This window comes from Phaseolus vulgaris, chromosome 11, assembly GCF_000499845.2.
Source record: "Phaseolus vulgaris cultivar G19833 chromosome 11, P. vulgaris v2.0, whole genome shotgun sequence".
NCBI lineage: Eukaryota > Viridiplantae > Streptophyta > Magnoliopsida > Fabales > Fabaceae > Phaseolus > Phaseolus vulgaris.
In genome coordinates, this window is record NC_023749.2 from 15,072,276 (window position 1) to 15,092,873 (window position 20,598).

The 20,598-nt window shown below is 33.4% G+C and overlaps 1 protein-coding gene across 3 annotated transcripts; it reads right to left on the minus strand.

The window, feature by feature from the left end:
* Nucleotides 1–6,590: 6,590 nt before the first annotated feature.
* On the minus strand, nt 6,591–11,620 carry LOC137820288 (probable protein phosphatase 2C 52). 3 transcript variants are annotated; one of them, XM_068624286.1, is made up of 6 exons: nt 11,356–11,620; nt 9,358–9,858; nt 8,801–9,145; nt 8,607–8,724; nt 8,283–8,506; nt 6,591–7,159 (listed from the first exon to the last, which is right to left on the minus strand). In XM_068624286.1, exons 2-6 carry the CDS (start codon nt 9,616–9,618, stop codon nt 6,701–6,703), a joined length of 1,407 nt encoding a protein of 468 aa, XP_068480387.1. In that variant the 5' UTR covers nt 9,619–9,858; nt 11,356–11,620; the 3' UTR covers nt 6,591–6,700. The 3 variants fall into 3 exon arrangements, with proteins under 3 accessions (XP_068480387.1, XP_068480378.1, XP_068480395.1); XM_068624277.1 differs by lacking the exon at nt 11,356–11,620 and adding an exon at nt 10,457–11,353; XM_068624294.1 differs by lacking the exon at nt 11,356–11,620 and adding an exon at nt 10,209–10,356.
* Between the last annotated feature and the right edge of the window lie 8,978 nt (nt 11,621–20,598).

A 20,598-nucleotide genomic window follows, 5' to 3' on the forward strand; every position in this document is an offset into this window, starting at 1 on the left:
AGCATTGGATTGTTCATATTGGATTTACATTACATGTTACACCAAGGAAGAATTTCTCCATATCTTACGCTTTTGGTGATTTTGGAGTGTTGAAGATATGTAATGATGGTGTGTCTAAGGTGATGGATGTTGGTTTGTCGACAAACCAACATTAGAATGCAATTGTTGCTTAAAGGAGTCAAACATGCTCTTGATGTTCGTTTTAATTTGAACTTTACGCTAATGCTTGATGGTGGTGGTTATAATAACCACTTTGGGTTTTGAAAGTGGAAACTCACCAAAGGTAAACTTAGTTTTGGCTAGAGGAGAGAAATAATCTAAATTGTATTGGACAAAAGCTTTGGTTGCTAAAGATAGTGTGAATGTCATGGATATTGAGGCATCTTTGTGGCATCAAAGGCTCAATCATATCAGTGAAAATGAGTTGAATTGCTTAGCTAAAAAGGATGTTCTTCAAGGGTAAAAAAGTACAGAGTTGGAGAAATGTTCCTATTGAGACCTAGACGGTCTATACCCAACTAGACAGACTGCCAACAGACTATGAACAATGTTAAACCCTAAACCCTAAACCCTAAAGACTATAAGTAATTTTATATGCTTAGATATGTTTATGATCATGCTAACATAAGACAACCTACCAATCTATATTATTCTTCATCACAATCTATATAATCTTTAAGATTTGTTTTATCTTATTTTTTATACATTTTTTATTAATTAAACAAGTCATAATTAAATATATATTTTTAGAATAAACCAAGATAAAGGATCATCAAAGGGTTAGTTTATCTATTAAAAGAAATACCTTAATACAAAAATGGTCATATTGAAAAAAGAATTTGGAAATAATTTAAATAGAGATCTAGATTTTCTATATCTACAATGTTGTGTGAAATTATCTATCTTTACAGGAATATAAGAAAAGAAGTCTAAAAGTACAAATCAACACATTCCATAAATAAAGTCTATCTTGATGGAGTTTTTACAGAGATCAAACCTTTCCTCATCAAGCCTACAACGGTCTTATCCATGAACTTATATAAAGTGATCAAGGATGAAGATGAAGATACAACACATATACACAAGAAATATACATCAAGAACAAGCAAAAAGATACATAGAGTTTTATAGTCTTATCACCTTTTGAATGTTTATTCTTTGGGTTGTTGAGACCTTGGGTGATTTAGACGCTCTACCAAGACAATTTGTTAAGCCCCTAGTCGATCTGTTGAACCATTAGACGACTTGACAACCAAAATATTATATGTGAAGTTTATGTTTTTATGTTTTAATGATACCAAAGACTAACATAAATGTTAAATCTAGTCCACATAATATGCATTGCATTTATTGAGACTCTGGAAGATCTTAGACCCTATAAACATTTTGATGAAACACTATAACATTAATGACCCACAATTAAAAGATCATATGAGGATTTTATGCTTTGATGATATCAAAAACAATTTCAATGGTTTAATTCATTCTAACAATGATTTGTACAACTGCAATATATAGTAGACTCCTTAAGCCCTAAGCGCGTACATTATTATTCATCCTAAACAGTCAAATGAAAGTTTGAATGAGTAATAGGGTTTTATTATAATTGTTAAACTAAATCTTCTAAATTTATATATCTACTAAATATGCGTTCAATCAAAGAGATTTTGTGTCCAACAATGAAAAGATTACAATATGCAGAATGACTCTATTCGACTCTGTTTTCTTTTATATATCTTTAAAATCCATATGTCCTAAACAGATTTGTTCAAATAAATCTTGTGAATATCTCTCAACCTTCTTTAAACACACAAAAATTGAATAAATTGAAAATCTTAAGTACTCTATTTTAGTATGATACATTATCTTAAATGAAATGATTTTTTTTATTATGTTTTTATTTGTTTTTACTAATTCATATTACAAATACTTTCAAATTAGTTTCTTAAACATATTGAAAGCAAAAACAAATTAGAAGATTGAAAATCCAAGCTTTTTGTTGAAAGTCTATAACCAAAAAAATGAAGATATGAAGATATTGTAATATCCAAACTTAACCAATTCAAGTGCCCAAGGACTTATATAAGGGGTTTGAAGATGGAGAAAAAAAATAAAGGTAAGCCAATCAATTCAAGTTATTTAAGTGATATTGTTAAAAATACAAGATTTGCAGTGAGTGTCTAATATAACTATTAGAGAATCTAGTCTTTTTTTTTGGATTGCGTGTGAAACCAGAAATTCTTCACTTTGTGAAGTTATACTTGTGTGAGCTTTCTTTGTCCTCTTTGTGAGAGTTTTTTTTTTATTCTTTTGAAAGTTCTTAATCCCAGTGGGGCTTAAGAAGTGTAACCTAGAGAGGTAAGAATACAATTTAACTTGGAGAGGTGAGAATACTCATTGTAACCCGAGGAGGTGGGAATACTTATTGTAACCTGAGGAGGTGAAAATACTTGTCATTACCAAGTGTGTTGGTGATGACTTTTTTTTAAGGCAAATGCACAGTGTTGTTAGAAGTAATAATTTGTCCCTAAGGACAAATATCGAACCCACAAGAAACAATTGAATTATCAAGTAAAATATTCACTAAATAGAAAACAAAATAATAAAGTTTGTTGGGAGTTTATTATGATTGCAATGATTAAAAATAAAACAAGTCAAAGTGTTTGTTAGTTCAATTGGGAAAATTGGGATTGAGGTTCATCCTCTTACTCTAATGTATTTTTAATAGCATGGTAATATTCTATCCTTTGATTGATATTGATGGCCTTATAAAAATCATTTATATTGATTTCTCACATATTTATAAAATCTTTTTATCATTACGATTAGACATTGATAGCAATTAACATATCAAATTTATTCCTAGCATTCAAATATGTTAAGCATTATCATTTGGGTCAGAAACTTAAAAGTACTCTCCAGTCAAATCTAAGAATCTAGATCATAAAAATAAGCATTACAAATAAAATGACAATATCAATCATCAATCAAGAACAAAATATTATATTTAAATATGGTCTCAATACATAAGAATTTGAACAGATTACTCTCAATCTCAAATGGTAGAATTAGCCACTCATGTTGGTTATTACAAGCATTGATGAGTAAGAAAAGAAGATCCAGGTGGTTTCCCCTTGACGGTTGCCTCCTTTAGGGTTTCTTACACCTTTTATTCTCCCAATTGGATTCCAATCCACTCAATGATCCTCAGGGTTGTGCCTCAAGCCTCATATTTAACCTAGTTGGGCTTGGGCTAAGTGACTTCTCACTTGGGCGTTATTGGGCTCGCCTGTGCGAGTTGTATGAAAAAAAGGCCCAACGCACGAGAGTGATCTCTCCTGGGTGAGATTGGGCGAGCTTGGGTGAGTGTTGGTGCGTTCCATCTTTCCCTTTTTAGCTTTGTTTATTCTTCTTTTGCCCTTTCATCTTCATTCTTCCCTATAATCCTTAAATTAACATAAATTTGGGAATAAATTGTTCTAATCCAAATTATAAACACTAAATATGTAAAAAGTTTTAAATTCATAAATTAAGGGTTATATTATGGTTGTTTTATCAATTAATATCCATAAGTATTTGTATTTTAATATGAAATATTACTAAAATTTGGCACTTATCCGTTAGTAGTGGAAGCTCTCAAGCAATTGCTTAAGGGGAATAGATGTATCCCAGGTTTGGGTGAACTAGGATATGTTCTTGTGTGTTAGTTTTTATAAAAAAAAAATTGTTGCTTATGTTTTGATTCTTATTATTAGACGATTAGTTAGATGGTTGATAAACATAATTTTACTCACTTTAAATCTTTAATTATAGATTCTTGGATTGTAATCATAAATAAATTCATTGTCTTAACTGAGCTTCATCTAATTAGGTTTATTTTGACCTTGACTATTATTCTACTAATTTTATGTTTTTTTCTAGAGTAGACGATCTAGCGTTTAGATAGATGGTCTAAAGGAAGTGTTTACCACTGCGAATGGACCAAATAGCATGGAAGTCCATGTTGCTTTCTTGAATCAAAACAAAAAATATAAAATTTGAGTTAAGGAATTAAAGAATAAAATCTACAATATCTTAAAAACAAAATTAAAGCAAATCTTTAAAAAAATACGAAGAAACTGAGTTGACAATAAAACAAGAAACAACATCCAAGAATTTTGAGAAGTTGGAAATTGAGAAAATATGAATCGAAATATATTATGTGGTCCTTAGAGCAAAGAAACCTATAAAAATGCAAGGTTTAGGGTTTAGGGTTTAAAGGTTCAAGGAGAAAGGATCAAACTTGATAGTAGCTATCAAAAAGTAGAGTATTAAAAGTTCCTTAGTTTTCTTTAATTTCTTCATTATAATTATTTCATCTACCTTCATATGAAAGGCTAAACTTCTTTGGGTTGATTCTCTTATGATTTAATAATGAATTCTGAGCTTATATGGATCAACGTGGTTATTTGTGATTTTTTCGAAGATGTGTTTACTGTTTGTCATATTTCTTGTATTAACCATGTAGCTTCTTTGTAGGGTATTTCCCATCTCACGGTAGCTGCCACTACAAGAAAATCATGAAATAGAAACCAATTTTTAAATACCAAAAATAATTAGTTGCTATAGTAACTAAATTAGATACCATTTTAGAAACTAAAGAAAATGGTTTCTAAATTAGTCTCTATTCTTATTAAATGGTTTCTAAATTGGTATCTAATTAGCAACCAAGGTTTTTGCTATCAAATTTAGAAACTAAATAATTGGTAGTTAAAATCTTGGTAGCTAAATAGATACCAATTTAGAAATCATTTAACAATAATAGAAATTAATTTAGAAACCAATTTTTTTTTTTAGTTTCTAAAATGGTTTCTAATTTAGTTACTATAGCAACTAATTATTTTTTGTGTTTAAAATTAGTTTCTATTTCATGTTTTTCTTATAGTGTGCCAAAATGTTCTTTCAAAACTAGATAATTCTTTATCCTTAATGCTTTCGGTCTTTGATCTTAGTCTTGATTTTCGGTCTTAATAAACACGATTAACACTCAATTCAATTTACAGAGGATATATAGTTAAGATCAATGATTCAATCCCTTTAGTTTATGGTATTTATCTATGTATAACAATCACATTAGGACCCAACTTATAGGGTAGTTAAAATAGGTCCTTAATCGCATTTTTTTATCAACAATAAAAAATCAATAAATGGGAACCACTTTAGAGGTGTTCCAACCCTTATCCATAAATAACATTACCATTTTCCTAGCTAGAACCGCCTACCAGAATGCAAAAAAACATTAACAGATCTTCCTCATATAGTCCAAATGATTCAGAACCCAATTTGATTAAGGAAAGGGATCAACTAAACTTTGCGTAAATCCAATACTAAACCTTTACTCACGTCAAAGCAAACACTTCTACCACATCTGCCACTCCCCTTAATCGCATCGCATGTACATATTGACTAATTACATTATTTGATTCTAATCTTGATTAGAAAGTGTTCGATTAAGATGATGCCGAAATGCTGGGATAGTCGAACAGTACACAGTAAATACTAAAAGTCTGTAAATTTATGATTTCTTTGGTTTTAGTATTATAGATTATGATATTATACCTTTTACTATTATTTAATTATTACAGTATTTCTGTGGGACTCTTGAATCTTGAAGCAGTTTGGTGATGAATATAATTTAAAGAACATGATTGGAACCGGAATGGAGGAAGTGAAAGAACTTTTGTGCACAGTAAAAAGTGTAAACTTTCATCATTGGAGTTGCTTAGACCACATCACAAAGAATGGCAGGCAGGATCTGAATAAACTGGTTCAAATTCAACAAGACAGGTCGTCCTCATGTTGTCACTCTGACTGTCGGAATTTACGTCATTACAAATGCTTGCAGTATAAGCATGCACAATTTTTTAAATATAAGCAGCTCACATTAATATTCAAGTTTATGGAACTATTACAGTGATTTTTGTGATCTTAGAATACTCAGTTTCAAGAAGGAAAAGAATGAAATCAATCTTATGGGTAACGTTACTTTTACGTTAATCTACTCCCATTTTGCTCTTACGAACACAAATCATGACCATATGGCAACTTTTTCCATCATTGGCTACGGTTCAGTGTATGAGCCTTTCAATCATGTCTCAAGTGTTGCCTCATTAATTAGTTGACAATCATAACACTCAAAGGCTGCCCCAGTTATCATTAGCTGGCAACACAAATATCACAGCTTGAGTCTAGAAATGTATGATACCATATTCAACCAAGATTTGCTGGAATATCTTAGACTAGGAGCAAGAATATATCTCAATGAAAGTCCAACGTTATTGGCGCCTTGCATCATGCTGAAGTCAATTATTTTTTGTGACTTTAGTAAAAAAATTATTATCAAGTTCTTAATCTAATAACTAAATGTTGTAAGAACTCATTACCACAAAATGTGGTAATGAGTATATGAACAACGTTAACAGTTCTGAAGCTTAAGAACTGTACCATTGAAGGTCTTAAACCCCATGTTGCATTGTAAGACTCATCAAAAGTTAGTTAACTGACTCCACATTGGTTGTACCATTGGATATCATAGATTTCTACAAGAGTGATTAGCCAACCAAAGAACATCAAAATGATACCCTGCAGAAAAATTTTCTTTCTTGAATTCAGTGTTGTGCAAGTATTACAATAACAGTCCCCATGAAATCAACAAATAAATTCAAGAGTTTGGCCTTTCCTCAGAAAATCTAGGAAGTTGGACAAGTGAGTTTACACGAGTGACCCCTTCCAAACCTGACCAGTTTTGATCATCAGCTGTTCCATCTTCGACATCAACAGTTAGTGCTCCATTAGTCTCATTTTCTTCTGAGGATCTTACAGTGAAGTTCCTCTGCAATGATGGCTCAGATTTTTGTCCATCATCTGACTCAATGGGGTTACCTGAATGGTTGCTCTGGATGGTTGCAGAAGAAAAGCCTTGTTCATCATAATCAGATTCTGAGTCCATTTTCCCATCCAAAAATAAGCATACTACAGCACAGTCATCCATCTTTGAAGTAGGGTATTTAAGTTTCCATTCCCTAGCAGCAGAATCTACCAGAATCCTTGCCGCTGATGATCGTGTTGGTGCAGAAGATACTATCTCAACCACCTCCTCATTGCTTAAAACATCCCACACCTGCACAAAATTTAAAGACAATCAGTTACCCATCTGGAGAAGATGGAAGCTTGAAAATAATTTGCTCTATGAATTTATCTATCCAGTAATAAAATATAGGCAGTTTTGTTCAGTAATCAATAAAGTGGAAGTATCATGCTATGGTTGGTGTTATTAACTGTTTTGAGTATAAAATCACGCAAGGGCAACTTTTTTTGTCATATGTCTACTTTTCTTATTTGCAGGCTAGTTTTCTGATACCTATACATGATATATTTATGAAATATGAAGTGCTGGAAAAAACATCAGCCATGTGCCAATTCAATGCTAAGAACATATTTATCTCACAAATGAAACGAATACAAGATATCTGCTTATAAAAAACTAACAAACCTGAAATGGGTCTTATTCCACTTTAAATAGATCCCTACTATGTATCATCATCACTTTAAGCAACTAACTACTTTTACAAGTTTAGCTCAAAGGATGAAGTTTAATTACTCCAATGGAAGCTTTTTGTAAGACTTGAGTCTCGTTTAAAACCCTTCTTAAGACCTCTACGGGAGATGCTCTGAGTGAGTATTTCCCAATCCAAAGAGAATCAAGAATGCTAAAGAGCAGGTAAAGGGAACTAAGAACAATATTTTGACTAGTTCTTTCATGTTGAAGAAAGCTTATCACTTCAAACATAAGATTTTGTAAATTTTACATCTTGAGTGGTAAAGAGGCCAGGTAATCCAACTGTTACACTGCTAATTGACAACTGACCAAACAAGTTATTAAATCTGCCAAGATTGTTAAAAAATCTATTCTACTCAATGGCTTGTTTCTAAAAGTCACATCACAGTTTCCTTCCTATCACCATAACGCCAATGCAACCCATAATGTACTACTAATTACTAATTTGAACTTTTGCTTACACCGATCACTCTTTATTTCACTATCAATGCTCGACCATGTAAGATAATTTCTTCATGGCAATCACAATGCCCCACTAACCAACAGAAACTAACTTCAAATGGCAAGTATATTTGTTGAAATTTCCTTGTAAAATAGGGATAAGTGATAATAAAATAATTTTGAAATAGAAAAGTAAAATTTAAGGGGAAAACAAAGAAATGGAAATGAGATTGAAAATTCTTACCCCATCAGAGGCAAGAACAATGAATTGATCTCTGTCTGTAAGCTGCCGATGGGAAAATTCAGGTATAGAAATCACACCATAATCCTTCAAGCAGAAATCTCCAAATGCTCTGGCCATTGCTAATCCTGGTGCATCATCAAAGGGCAACCACACCCTAGGCACTTCCGGCTCATCTTGCAAAGCAAATACCCTACCTTTGCAGCGTTTAATTCTTTCTGCTTCCCCTATAAGAATTTCCAACCAATTTTGAATAATGTTATATCTAGACAAAAGCATATATTCAGCAGAGAGGAGGATAAATGGTGATGGTATATGATGACACACTTGGCAAATCAGGCTTCAAATCAACAGTCAACTGAATAGCCACCATGGAGTCATTGCTATCCTTGGATCCCATGATTGCCCGAGAATCCCCAATATAGCCCATGAACAGATTGGAACCCTGGTAAGATAAGAAATTAAGAAAACTGAAAAAGAATGGAAAACAATCATAAGAGTAAATGGTGCTCTTCTACTACCTGCTTCACTATAGTCACAGCAGTGCTCCCACTACAGAAGCAATCCAAATTTGGATGAGACCTAAGTTCTTTGTCCATAGCCTTGTATGACTTCATGAAAGCTTCTCTCCACATAGAGTTCATTTTATCCTCTGTGGAGCAATCCTTCTCAAATTCTACACTATCAGGTTTTACATTCCCTTTGAAGCAAGTTTTACCAGACCCGCTACGCTTTGATTCAGAAGAATGCAAAAATGACAGCAGTTTAACCGGTAAGGCATCCCTAACTTTGCGTGCAACAAGATGACCGTGCGGACCATGACCATCAAAAACACCACAAAAGATCATATCTTCAGACATGAAATCCTGCACAAATACAGATCCGAAATAGGATTCAGTGTCTACAATCAACAGTCTCTCTTTAATCAATTACTCATGCATCATCCTCAATAAATGTATGCTTAGCTTAAGCTTTTTTTCCAAGAAATAATTGCTTATTTTGACATTTTGAAACAAAAAAATAACTACTTATCTAAAATTAATCTCAGCTCAACATGAAACAGGATGAACATACTTACTTCCCACACAATCATGGCATCCTGATTAATACCCTTGCGGCCCTGCTGCGTAAAGATGCAAGAACCCCGGCTCTTTCCATTAGAGAAAATTCTGCTAGGTAAGGATGGTAAATGGTGGAGAGAAATAACATGATCAGAGAATGTTCGTCTTGTTCTCTTCTGCCCACAGAATCCAATTTCCAAACAAGCCGGGGAGACCGTGTCTCCATTACTCTTGCTGCTACAAGTACTTTTACTGCTTGTTGACACACAACAACCCATTTCCTCAACTCCAGAATGCTGACATCTGATGAATATAAGGTCAAGTTGTTCCTTTTTTCACTCTAGATCTCACATCAATTGCTGGGATAGCAAGTCTGGTCAACCTAGCATACAATCCTGATTCCCGGTATTCTCTCAGCTCAAAATACAAACCATTTTACAACTCAGAAAAATGGGGTCTTTCCTTAACAATCAAAACCAAAACATGCTGGAAGCTACTTGAATGGATAATGAAACCATCTGAAACACAAGAAAACAGGTGGGTATAATAATTAATAAAGGGTCTCTTAAAATCTAGCCATTGCAACAAACTAAAAGAAAAAAAGAAGATAACTCAGCAAAACAAGTTATTAGACGAATATAAAAACATCCCAACATGTGAAGAAGGAATAGAATATACTAAACAACCTGACCCAACACTGATAGCACCAAAATGAAGATTTTAAAATAATTTAATCCAGAAACTTCGCATTAAAAACTGAACCAAAACAAGAACATAAAGGGCAGAACACAATAAACCATGTGCATTTTTCTTGTTTCAAACGGTTAAAAACCCAAAATTTCTGTACTTTTTTTCTCATTAAACATACATCAATGTTAGATCAGATAATATCAAGGATCAATTAAACGCCGCAACACATTTTATATTAAGTCTCTTGCAGCAGCATCTGAAATCACTTTCTCAAACTCAAAACATCCCCAGAATAAGAAAGTAACAACATAAAAGTAGTGAACATTATTTAAATAGAAAAGGCTTTCTAGCTAAAACCAGCAAAAACATAAGAAAAACAATAACATCTGAGAAGTAGAGAAGCACAGTTAAAGTATTTCCACTCACAAATCTGAAAGGTAATGAATTAACAAGAACAAAGGCACGTTTACATGCCCTTTCCCTCGTTTGCCTATGCAACCATAAAGAAAAACTTGGTAAATGAGGCAGTGTACAGTTGAGAGAGAGAGAGAGAAGTGAGTATAAAGCAAGAAAACTAGTACAACTACACAAAAAAGTCCGGTTTCCCACTACACAGAAATACGAGAAGAGATAAAGTGAAAACCCCAAAAGCAGAAAAGGACGAAAGAGACTACGATCTTGTCAACAAAGAATTAAAGAGAGACCAAAAAAGAGCATAGGAAATCAAGTAAACGTTACATGATTATCTTATTCATGTATACCCCCAATAAAAACAATAGTAAAATAACAAATGACTAATTGTCCCCATGAAAAAATAAGGGTCAAACCAACCAAAAATAAATAAAGCAGCGTAGCAGAGGAAATCAGAGAAATGTGAGTAGAGCAACCCAAATATAAGTAGGAAAGAGATGGATATGTCATGGAAAAAATAAAAGAGTATAAATAAATAAAACTCCCATCTGACATGACACCACCTAAAGTATGCAGGATGAAAAAGAATGAAAATTCTCTTGAATTTTGAGAAACTCCAAGAAACTGAACCAAGTTATACAGGTAGTAGTAAAATTCACAAAAAAGTGAGTGAGTTACAAAACTGAAAACCACATGGCCAAAAAGAGAAAGAAAAAGAACACTTTAACCATCTGTGTTGTTAAAAACCTCAGCCAGAAGACAGAAACTAAAACCAAAAAGGTAAAACAAAACAAAAAAACAGAGAAAACTAAACATGCAGAGATGAACAAGTTCAACTAAACAAGCAATGAAGGAAAGTGGTGATTTTGAGAGCTATAATGTGGGGAAATGGTAGGAAGTAAAAAATTCATCACCTTTGTGAGAATGCAGAGAGAAAGTTAAGATTGTGGATGAGAGAAGAGGAAGAGGGAAGATGGAGAAGAGAAAGGGAGTGAAAGAATAGGAGGGTTTGAGTATTAATAAGGAAAGGTAATGTGGATGATGAGTGTGCTGGTGCTGCATTCATTGCAAAAGCAGAAGAGACAGAAGAGCACAAAGAAAGAGAAAAGAGGGTAATAAAAGCAGGGTGGAGTTGCTGAACAAGAGAAAGTAAACTTGTTCAGAAGTAGTAGTGTAAATGAATTTCAAAACAAACATATCATTTTTATAATAGTAAACAATTTAGGCTATTTTTTAACCTTAACATCTTTAAAAAACTAATTATCATTTTCATTGGATAACATTAAATATTCTTGTGTTATTTCTATTTTTACTATGTATTTAATTTTAATTTATATATATATATATATATTTACTAGGATGTGAAAATAAAAAAGGATAAAGTAGAAAATCAGATAAATAATATATTAAAGTTTAAAATATTTATTATATTTCTTTGTTTTATTAAATTAAACTTAAGAACAAACATAATAATTTTTTTTTTATAAAAATATTCATAAAAATTTATAGTTTAAATAATATATAATGTTACTTTCATATTTTGATACTTGTTACTTTTCTTATAGCATTTATTAATATTTTAACCAATTCAAGAAAAACATTTTATTTTTTATTTCATTTTAAGGGAGTCATTTATTATATTTGCTTCAAATTTTATTTTAATATATACTTATATGTTATTATATTTTTTTATTAATATAATTACATTTTTCTATATTAATTAAATTAAAAGCATAACTAGAAAAAAAATGTTATCTTGAAATTTGCATAAGAATAAATAAGAAAACTTTTTTTTTAAATTGAGGATTAAAAAGAAAGAGACGATAATTAATTCTTGTAACGATCATTTAAAAGTAAAGATAACTTTTAGCTAAAATAGTTTATTGTCTTTACGTTATATTTATCACTAAAATATTATTATTTTATAAAACATTTTTTCAAAGCTTTTTCTCACACATTTTAAAATCATTTTTTTTAATTTGACGTATTTCATCATCATATTAGTTACAAAAAACTTCATTTTGTAAAATATTGATGGGACAACCTTGCTTCTATAAACTTATTGACTCTTTGATATATGTTTAAAAGTAAAATATAATAAAATTAAAAAAATATGATTGTCAAATATGTAAGAAAGAAATTGAATGGTAAAATTAGTGAAACTGATATAATTTAGTGATAAAATGGGTAATTAAATTTTATATTAGATTATTGTAGTGCAAAATATAATTTTATCATTTAATTATAAAATATCATATATATAATAAATTTATGAATTTTATAATAATTACTTAAAAATTATACAAATAATTATTTTCTCTTAATTGAGACGTCAATTTTTTCAAAACTGAAAATACTCTAGCATTGATAATTAATATCTAACTTTTAATGGAACATGACTAATTAAATCATAACGTTAACTTTTGTACATATTATCAATTAATAACTTTTTTAGAATATAAAATTAAGCTATCCAGCCTTTTATTTATCTTTTTTCATGAAAAAGTATTAATCTATAAATTTTTATGTAAATACAAATACAAATTTTGATATTTTATCAAGTTACTTTACTTTGATGGTTCATTAATTAAATGGAACAAATGCAATTAGGACAAAACTTATGTAGTTATTGCATTTAAAATTAAATTAAATGTTAGTTTTTAGATAATAATGAAACAACTGTTTAAATTATGTGAAATGATTTAACTGTTGAACTAATTAATGTCATATGTAAATATAAAAATTTAATACTTCATGTCATTTATTTCTTTTCATTTTTAATATACTTTTATCATAAGACTTTAAATCATAAATGATCAATATACACAATAAATAAATAAATAACGCAGTTATAGCTGTGAATGAATAGCTTAGAAGATTTCACAGCATGCAACACAAGATATACAACATAAATTTATCTTATAAGAAATATGAGTATTTCAATGAATGATACTTCTACAAAACCCTATTTATTATGTAAAACTATATATCCTAAAGATTCAAATCCTAAGACCCAAACTTCCTTCTCTAACATTTCATTTGCTTTAGGTTCTATCACAAGATTTTTCATCTTGTTTTTAATTTTCTATATAAAATATATTACACTTTCAACTACTTTAATATATTATAATTTCATCAAATATTTATGATTTGATAAAATAAATAATTTTTAATTACTGATTACCAATTTTCAACTAGCTTTCTAGTTAGTTTTGTAAAAGTTTAATATTTGTATTTTATTTTTTATTGTATTTTTTTTATCAGCAGTTTAATATTTGTATATTTATACAGTATACAAATTTCTATATTGTTAACTAATGGTGAACTACTTTTTGTACAACTTTTTAAGGTATTTATTGGGAAAAATTTATGCCACATATAAGTTAATACGTAAATTAGAAGAATAATTAAGAAAGTGCCGTTTACAATTTTAATAGAAAAATATTATTTTATATATTTTCAGGTCATGTTAGAAAAACTTCGATCTTCCCCTATTGGACTGACTATTTTAAATGCATGAGACTGTAGAGATAAATATATATTAAAATTACAATATGTTACAAAAGGGTATAGAGATAATTATTTAAAAATTATTGTCAACTCAACATTAGTGTACTGGGAAGTTAGCATTCACTTAACTAAAACATCCCAAATAATCAAATTATAATGTAGTATAATATTTTACCATATTATATAGAGAGAGAGTCGAAACATCTTAAATATATTGAGAAGTGTTTCTTGGAACTCAGAGTATTATCTATGTACATATTAAATATAATCACAACAATATAAACCATTAAGAACATCACTAGAATAAAATTAATTATAGATTAATTATAAATCAAGTCACCAAACAATTATATTATACCTAATCATTTCAAAATACTTAAAAGCAACATGCTGACCCAAACTTAAGTGAAAATAGATTAACAAAACATCAAGTAGATAATATCTTCCAAAATATTTGTATTAAGCATAAAAATTAATATTCAACTCATTCCAAGTAAAATAATCTATAAATCATATAGGTTAGATAGATTCGTTACACCAAAGGTTGTTCACCTACAAATATATATTGTAGTATGTAAGAATTTTTCATGTAAGAATTTTTCATCAATTTCTCAAGACCTAAAAAATATCTAATATCAGAGTCCGTCATTGGATTCCTAGTAGCGAATATTAAAAGAGTGTTCACTTAGGGTTTTAAACAAAGTAAATTCATTTTTGCTCTTGTTTCCTTTGAGTCCGTTTTTTTAAATGCTAAGTCTATCTCGGTAGTTGTTGTTGCATGTGAGGTTTCTAGCTTCAGGATTAGTCCCTATTAGCTCAGGGTTCTAGTGATCTAGTTAGAGTTTTTATCAAGACTCTAAGGTGCAGGTTAAGTTACCCATGAGCTTTTGGTAGGTTTAGAACTCTTAGTAAGCACTTGCTCAAACTCAAGTAATGGAAGCTAGTTTTAATTTCAAATAGAACCCTAGGTTAGAAGATCTAGAACTGGGGGTGACGTGGTCACCAATTCCAATTTTTGTTTGTAGGATTGATTGTTTTTTAGTAATGTAGGGTATTGTTTGAAATCAAATGCGAGTATGTTGATTTTGATATGGATTTATGGCAAATGTTTTTGTTTGACTTTGAATGATGTAAATTGGATTACATATAATGACTCTATATAGATTGATAGAGTGAATTGATGAGAGTATTCCTACCATGTTAAATAAGATATGTGTGGTTTAAATTGTTAAATTGGATTGTATATGTATGATCAAATTAGGAAAAAAAATATGCAGATTTTTCTGCATATCTCCCTCAGGCGAGATAATTCTCGCTCAAGCGATAATAGAATAAAAATATAGAGTACTCTCGAGTTCATTCTGTTAGAATATATGACTTAAACAAGAGAATGGGTAAATTGTTTTTACAAGATTTTTGCAAAGATTGGAAGTAGAGTGAAAAGATCTGTAAAATCAATCAATTGATTTTTCAGTTCAACTTGATGAGTTATCATATTAACATTTCTTAAGAAAAATCAACCAGTTGTTTTATCGAAACAACTAACTGTTTAATGCAGCCGAATATAAAGAACAGAACTTAAAGCAATATATTAGAGTAAGGAAAGAGAAATTCACACTTATGTTAGTTCACTCTTAACTAAGAGCTACATCCAGTCCTTAGCCAACCACTAAGAATTCACTATGCAATCAAAACTAAATTACAAACCACACCAAGAATGTTGATCTTGAACCCCTCAAAGAACACACAACACTTCTTAGCAACACCACAGTTTCCAGAAACCCTATATGAAATTGTTTCACCGACAATACAGTATAAAAGAAAAAGTATGAGTACACTTGGGCTTTACAAAACACTAGAACACAAGAATAGAAAATCTAGTTCCTACTTCACACACGAGCAATGATCCAAAAGCTCTTAATCTTCTCTTGAAAATGCTTTTGATAAAGCTCTCTTGTTCCTTATGAAATGATCATAAACAACCTTTATATAGACTTAAGAAAGATGTTAAAACCATTTGATCATTAATTGAAAACAATTAAAAGCATTTAAAAATAGTTTTGGAAACATAACAGAATTTTGTTAAAAACACTTGATTATTTTCAAAACAAACTAATTGATTTCTTTTTGTATTAAGGACATCACATAAAACAGCCAGATTATTTATCGAAATAATCGACTATTTTTTCCTCACAAAAAAGACAAAAGAAAACAAAGTTTTTTCAAATCCTTTGAAAAACATTAAATACAATTCAATCGGTTGTCACGATAAATCATCTGGTTGAAAAACTTGTTATAGTCACCAGACTTTGAACATAAGTTTTTTCAGCTGATTGAAAGCACGAAACAACTTACTAAAATTAACACTGATTTTAGAAAAATTTCAAAAGAGATCTAAAATCAAATGAACTTTGATCAATGCTAGGTGTAAATTAACAACTCAAAATATACTAAATAACACACACACACAACAACAGATTCTTCAACTCTTCAAAGCAGATTTGGAAACATCGAAGCACCTTGTTCAACGTATTCTTGCTCAAGCGAAAAGGAATCTCGCTTAGGCGAAAATGGGGTAAATTTAGGGGTGCTCTCGGGTTCAATCTCGCTTAAGCGAGAGGATTTTCGCTTCGACGAGACCCATTCTCACTGAAGCAAAAAAAATCTTGCTCAAGCCAGTAAAAAAAATAAAAAGATTAAACTTTATTTTTGCTTTTTAGAGCCTAGTTTATTATTGTTTATTGTTTTTCAATGCAAAATTTAAATTTTATTTAAAAATATGATTAAAGGAACTTAATTATGTGTTTAAGTGAATTTGAATTTGTGATATATATGGATTGTTTAGAAAGTTTAAAATCTGACGTGATTGAATGGTGTATTAATGTGTTAAATGATGTATGCAATGAGGTGAAAGTGTGATCAAGACATAGTATTTCCAAGAAAGGAAATATCATGTTGAGATTGTTATTATGGTGTATTGATTTGTAGAGTATCCCGTGAATGAGACGATTACGACTCTACTAATATAATGGAATCATATAGATGGAGTTATTCAGTTGGTGACCGTCGAAAGAGGTTCATTTGACTTAGTCTGAGGTTTAAAAGAACTTATCAAAGCAAATCATATGGATTTACCCTTTCATATGAGATGATGATCATGTGATATTGAGATGATTATGCGCACAACTGTGTGGGTTCATAGTGAAAAGTATGATAGGTTCATCTCTTTATGAAAAGTATATAATGTGGATGATGAATATTAATAAACACTTGACTATTTTGTGAAAATTATGAGAATTTGATGGATTATTTTATATCAGAATTCTTTAAAGTAGCTAGCTTACCGTATGCTTTGTTTTGTGTTTGCTTTCTTTAATCTGTGATGATTCTGTTAATTTACATTGCAGCAGATGATGATGCAGGAGAGAGAGCTACATAGTAGGAAGATGAAGATGTTTATATTTCCTTTGTGTTTTTTTGCTATGTGTATTCTTTTATTTATATACATATATAAAGAGAGAGAGATTTGTCTATCTTTATATACTTATTTTGATATTTTATGCATATTATAATTATTAGATGTGATAAAAATAGGGATATTACATCATTAAATATTAAGTAAAATAAGAATATTTATGTTAATAATAGATTTATGTATTTAATACTTAAATCACAAATTCATCAACATATCATCTTAATTGAAAAAGAAAGTCTTAAATATGTCACCCGTAATGAGTTCATATTATATAATTCCTACGTTATACTATTCACAAATATAACACATTATTTTTTAATCAAAAAAATTGATTGAATGTTGTACCGTCCTGGTAGTCGGAAGTGATGACGTGGCATCCAGCTACAGTATATGCGTGTTGACAAGGCGCCAGGTTGGCAGAAGGGAAGGAAGTCGGGGGGCTCGTGAAGTCGCCAGTTATTAAGTTGGCGTGTTCCGATCTCCAGCATACCAGAACCGGCGATCACCGGGTTAAAGATGAAGTCGCCGGATGTAAACTCAGGCGACCAAGTGATTGGAGATCGCCAGAGCAAGCACATCGCCAGAGATGAAGGTGGTGCAGATTATGAAGGTGGCCGGCGAGACCACAGGGAAGGTGTACGAAGGCACCCTAACTCGCCAGTTCTAGTAGAGATCGCGCTCCCAAGTTAGCTATGCACTGGGCAGCACCATGCATAAGTAACTTAGCCAAAAGAGAGTCAGAAGCAGCGCCCAAGTCAAGGAGGCTCCAGATGATGGCACGTGTACGACTGGATGCGAGCCACGTGTCCAGCTGCGTAACTGCCAGGAGAGAGAAAGTGACCAGGTATTTAAGGGTTTCCCAACGAACTTTTGAGGTACGCACGTTCAGATTGTACTCTTTACGCTTGCGAGTTCTTGAGCATACTGTGAGAGAGAACATTGCACGGTTCCTTGAGAGTTCTTGAGTGTTATTGCTCTTAGTATTTGGTGGTTCGGTCACTGACTTGGGCGTTGGAGTGCGATCGGCCGCAGCGGCACCGCTCTGTTCTTTTGCAGGTTCTTGAAGTGGATCGTGACGAAGGACGGAGGTAGAAGCGGTGCACACGTCGATCCATTGACGAGGCAAGTTCCAAGGTTCAGGTCAACAGGCAGGATCATCAGGCGCCCACCGTGGGGCCGTGTAAAACTTGTTCCCATCCGCAGCGTGAGTTCTTGGAGGTTTTCGTGATTTTCTGTGTGGTTGTGTGCTGGTGCAACCGTAGTTCGCTGTTCATCTAGTTTCGTTCGGTGATTTCGCGTTTTCCACCGTTCGTTTGGGTTTTTGTTCGGTGAAGTCAAGTTTTCTGCTGTTTACGCGAGATTTGTTCGGTGAAGTCAAGTTTTCTGCTGTTTACGCGAGATTTGTTCAGTGAAGTTTGAGTTCTTTCGCTCGTTTGGTTATCCGTGGGAGAAGCGGTGGTTTCTGGTGGAGTTGCAGGTTTCTTTGGAGGTTCGCGGTGTTCTTGAGTTTTCTTGCGGAGTTTCGCGCAGTTTTTACCGATTGATCGCTGAATCGATCGTAGCTGAAGTAAGTGTTGTTCGCTGCATTCTGTGATTCGTCAAGTTTCATGAGAAAAATGAGAACCAATCGTTCAAGTCCAGTTGCGCCCGTCGCTGCTGAAGGCGCCGCCGCCATGACCATGGCGCAGATGGCAGAGATTATGCGCTCGTTGCAGGCAACTGTAGAAGCCTCGCGCATAGAACAGGCGAGAATGCATGAGGACCTGGCCGCCTCTCGGGCCAGGAATGATGAGCTTAGCAAGGTGACTGAGGAGCTGCGTCAAGCTCTTCAGGAGCAGCAAGGGCGTCCTGTAGTTGAAGAGGTCGCGCCGTCGACGCCGCCTCGTGTGTTCCCTATGCCTTTCGTTCAGGTGATTACTGACACGCCTATTCCTACGAGTGTGGTACCTGTTAAGGCTGTTTTTACCGGCGTGGAGGATCCTGAAGCTCATCTCACCACGTTCCATACGCAGATGATGCTGTCAGGAGGATCAGACGCCGTATACTGCAAGATGTTCGTGAGCACACTCCAGGGAATGGCGTTGGAATGGTTTGTGAGCCTGCCTAACGGTCACATAACCAACTTCCAGCAGTTTTCTAAGATTTTCGTCGAGCAGTACATCGTGAATAAGGCACCGCCCAGGGTGTCTTATGATTTGTTTGATATAAGACAGTATCAGGGAGAGTCCCTCAGGGACTACCTGAATCGCTTTGGGGCGCAGATGGTCAGATCGCCGGCTAAAGATGAGGAAATGCTGGTATATGCATTTAAGAAGGGTGTGCTGCCAGGACCATTCTGCGAGGCGCTGATCAGGGCTCACCCCGCCACGTTTGCTGAGGTTAGGCGACTTGCGGTGGCCCACATCGCCGATGAGAGCGAAGTCGCCGAGAAGAGAGGAAGCGTGGCTCCCACCAGGCCACGCGCCCAGACCAGAATCCAGCCACAGAGGGTGCTGGAGACAGCGGCGGCCAGAAGGGATCAGAGGACTCGCCATCCTTATGATCCAAGGAAGAACAAGGGCAGAAGCCAAGGGCGCCAGCAACCAGCACGCCGGGAATACAATCGCCCGCCTAAGCACAAGTTTGTCATGGGATTGGCGGACCTGATCGCCATTCCCAATATATCTGCTAGGTTGAAAGCGCCAGAGAAGGTGGGCGACAAGGTGCTGGGACCAAAGCCAGATGCCTGGTGTGAGTTTCACCAAGGCTTTGGCCACACCGTGGATTCGTGTTTAGCTTTAGGATACCAGCTCGACGATCTGGTAAAGAGCGGGTTCCTAAACGACTATTTGCCGGATAGAAGGACGGGGGGCGCGTCGAGCTCCCAACCAGCAGGTGCTGAGGCTCAGCAGCACGAGATGCCTACGCACGGAGAAATCCACACCATTGCAGGGGGTTTCTCAGGAGGTGGATGCACCGCATCACGGAGGAAGAGGTACGCGAGGTCTGTGATGACGGTGGATATGTTTGAAGACCACTCGCCGGAAGTGGATATTACATTCACCAAGCAAGATCTCAGGGATGTTGTGCCTCATGACAACGATCCCATAGTAATTTCGTTGATAACAGCAGGAAGAAAGGTCCACAGGGTACTGGTGGACCAAGGAAGCTCGGCAGACGTGATGTTCTGGCC

Coding starts and splice junctions, on each gene's coding strand:
- LOC137820288 (XM_068624286.1), bottom strand. CDS start 9,618: ATGGGTTGTTGTGTGTCAACAAGCAGTAAAAGTACTTGTAGCAGCAAG. Junction 9,146..9,357: donor ATGCCATGATTGTGTGGGAA/GTAAGTATGTTC, acceptor GTATTTGTGCAG/GATTTCATGTCTGAAGATAT. Junction 8,507..8,606: donor TTTGAAGCCTGATTTGCCAA/GTGTGTCATCAT, acceptor AAATTCTTATAG/GGGAAGCAGAAAGAATTAAA.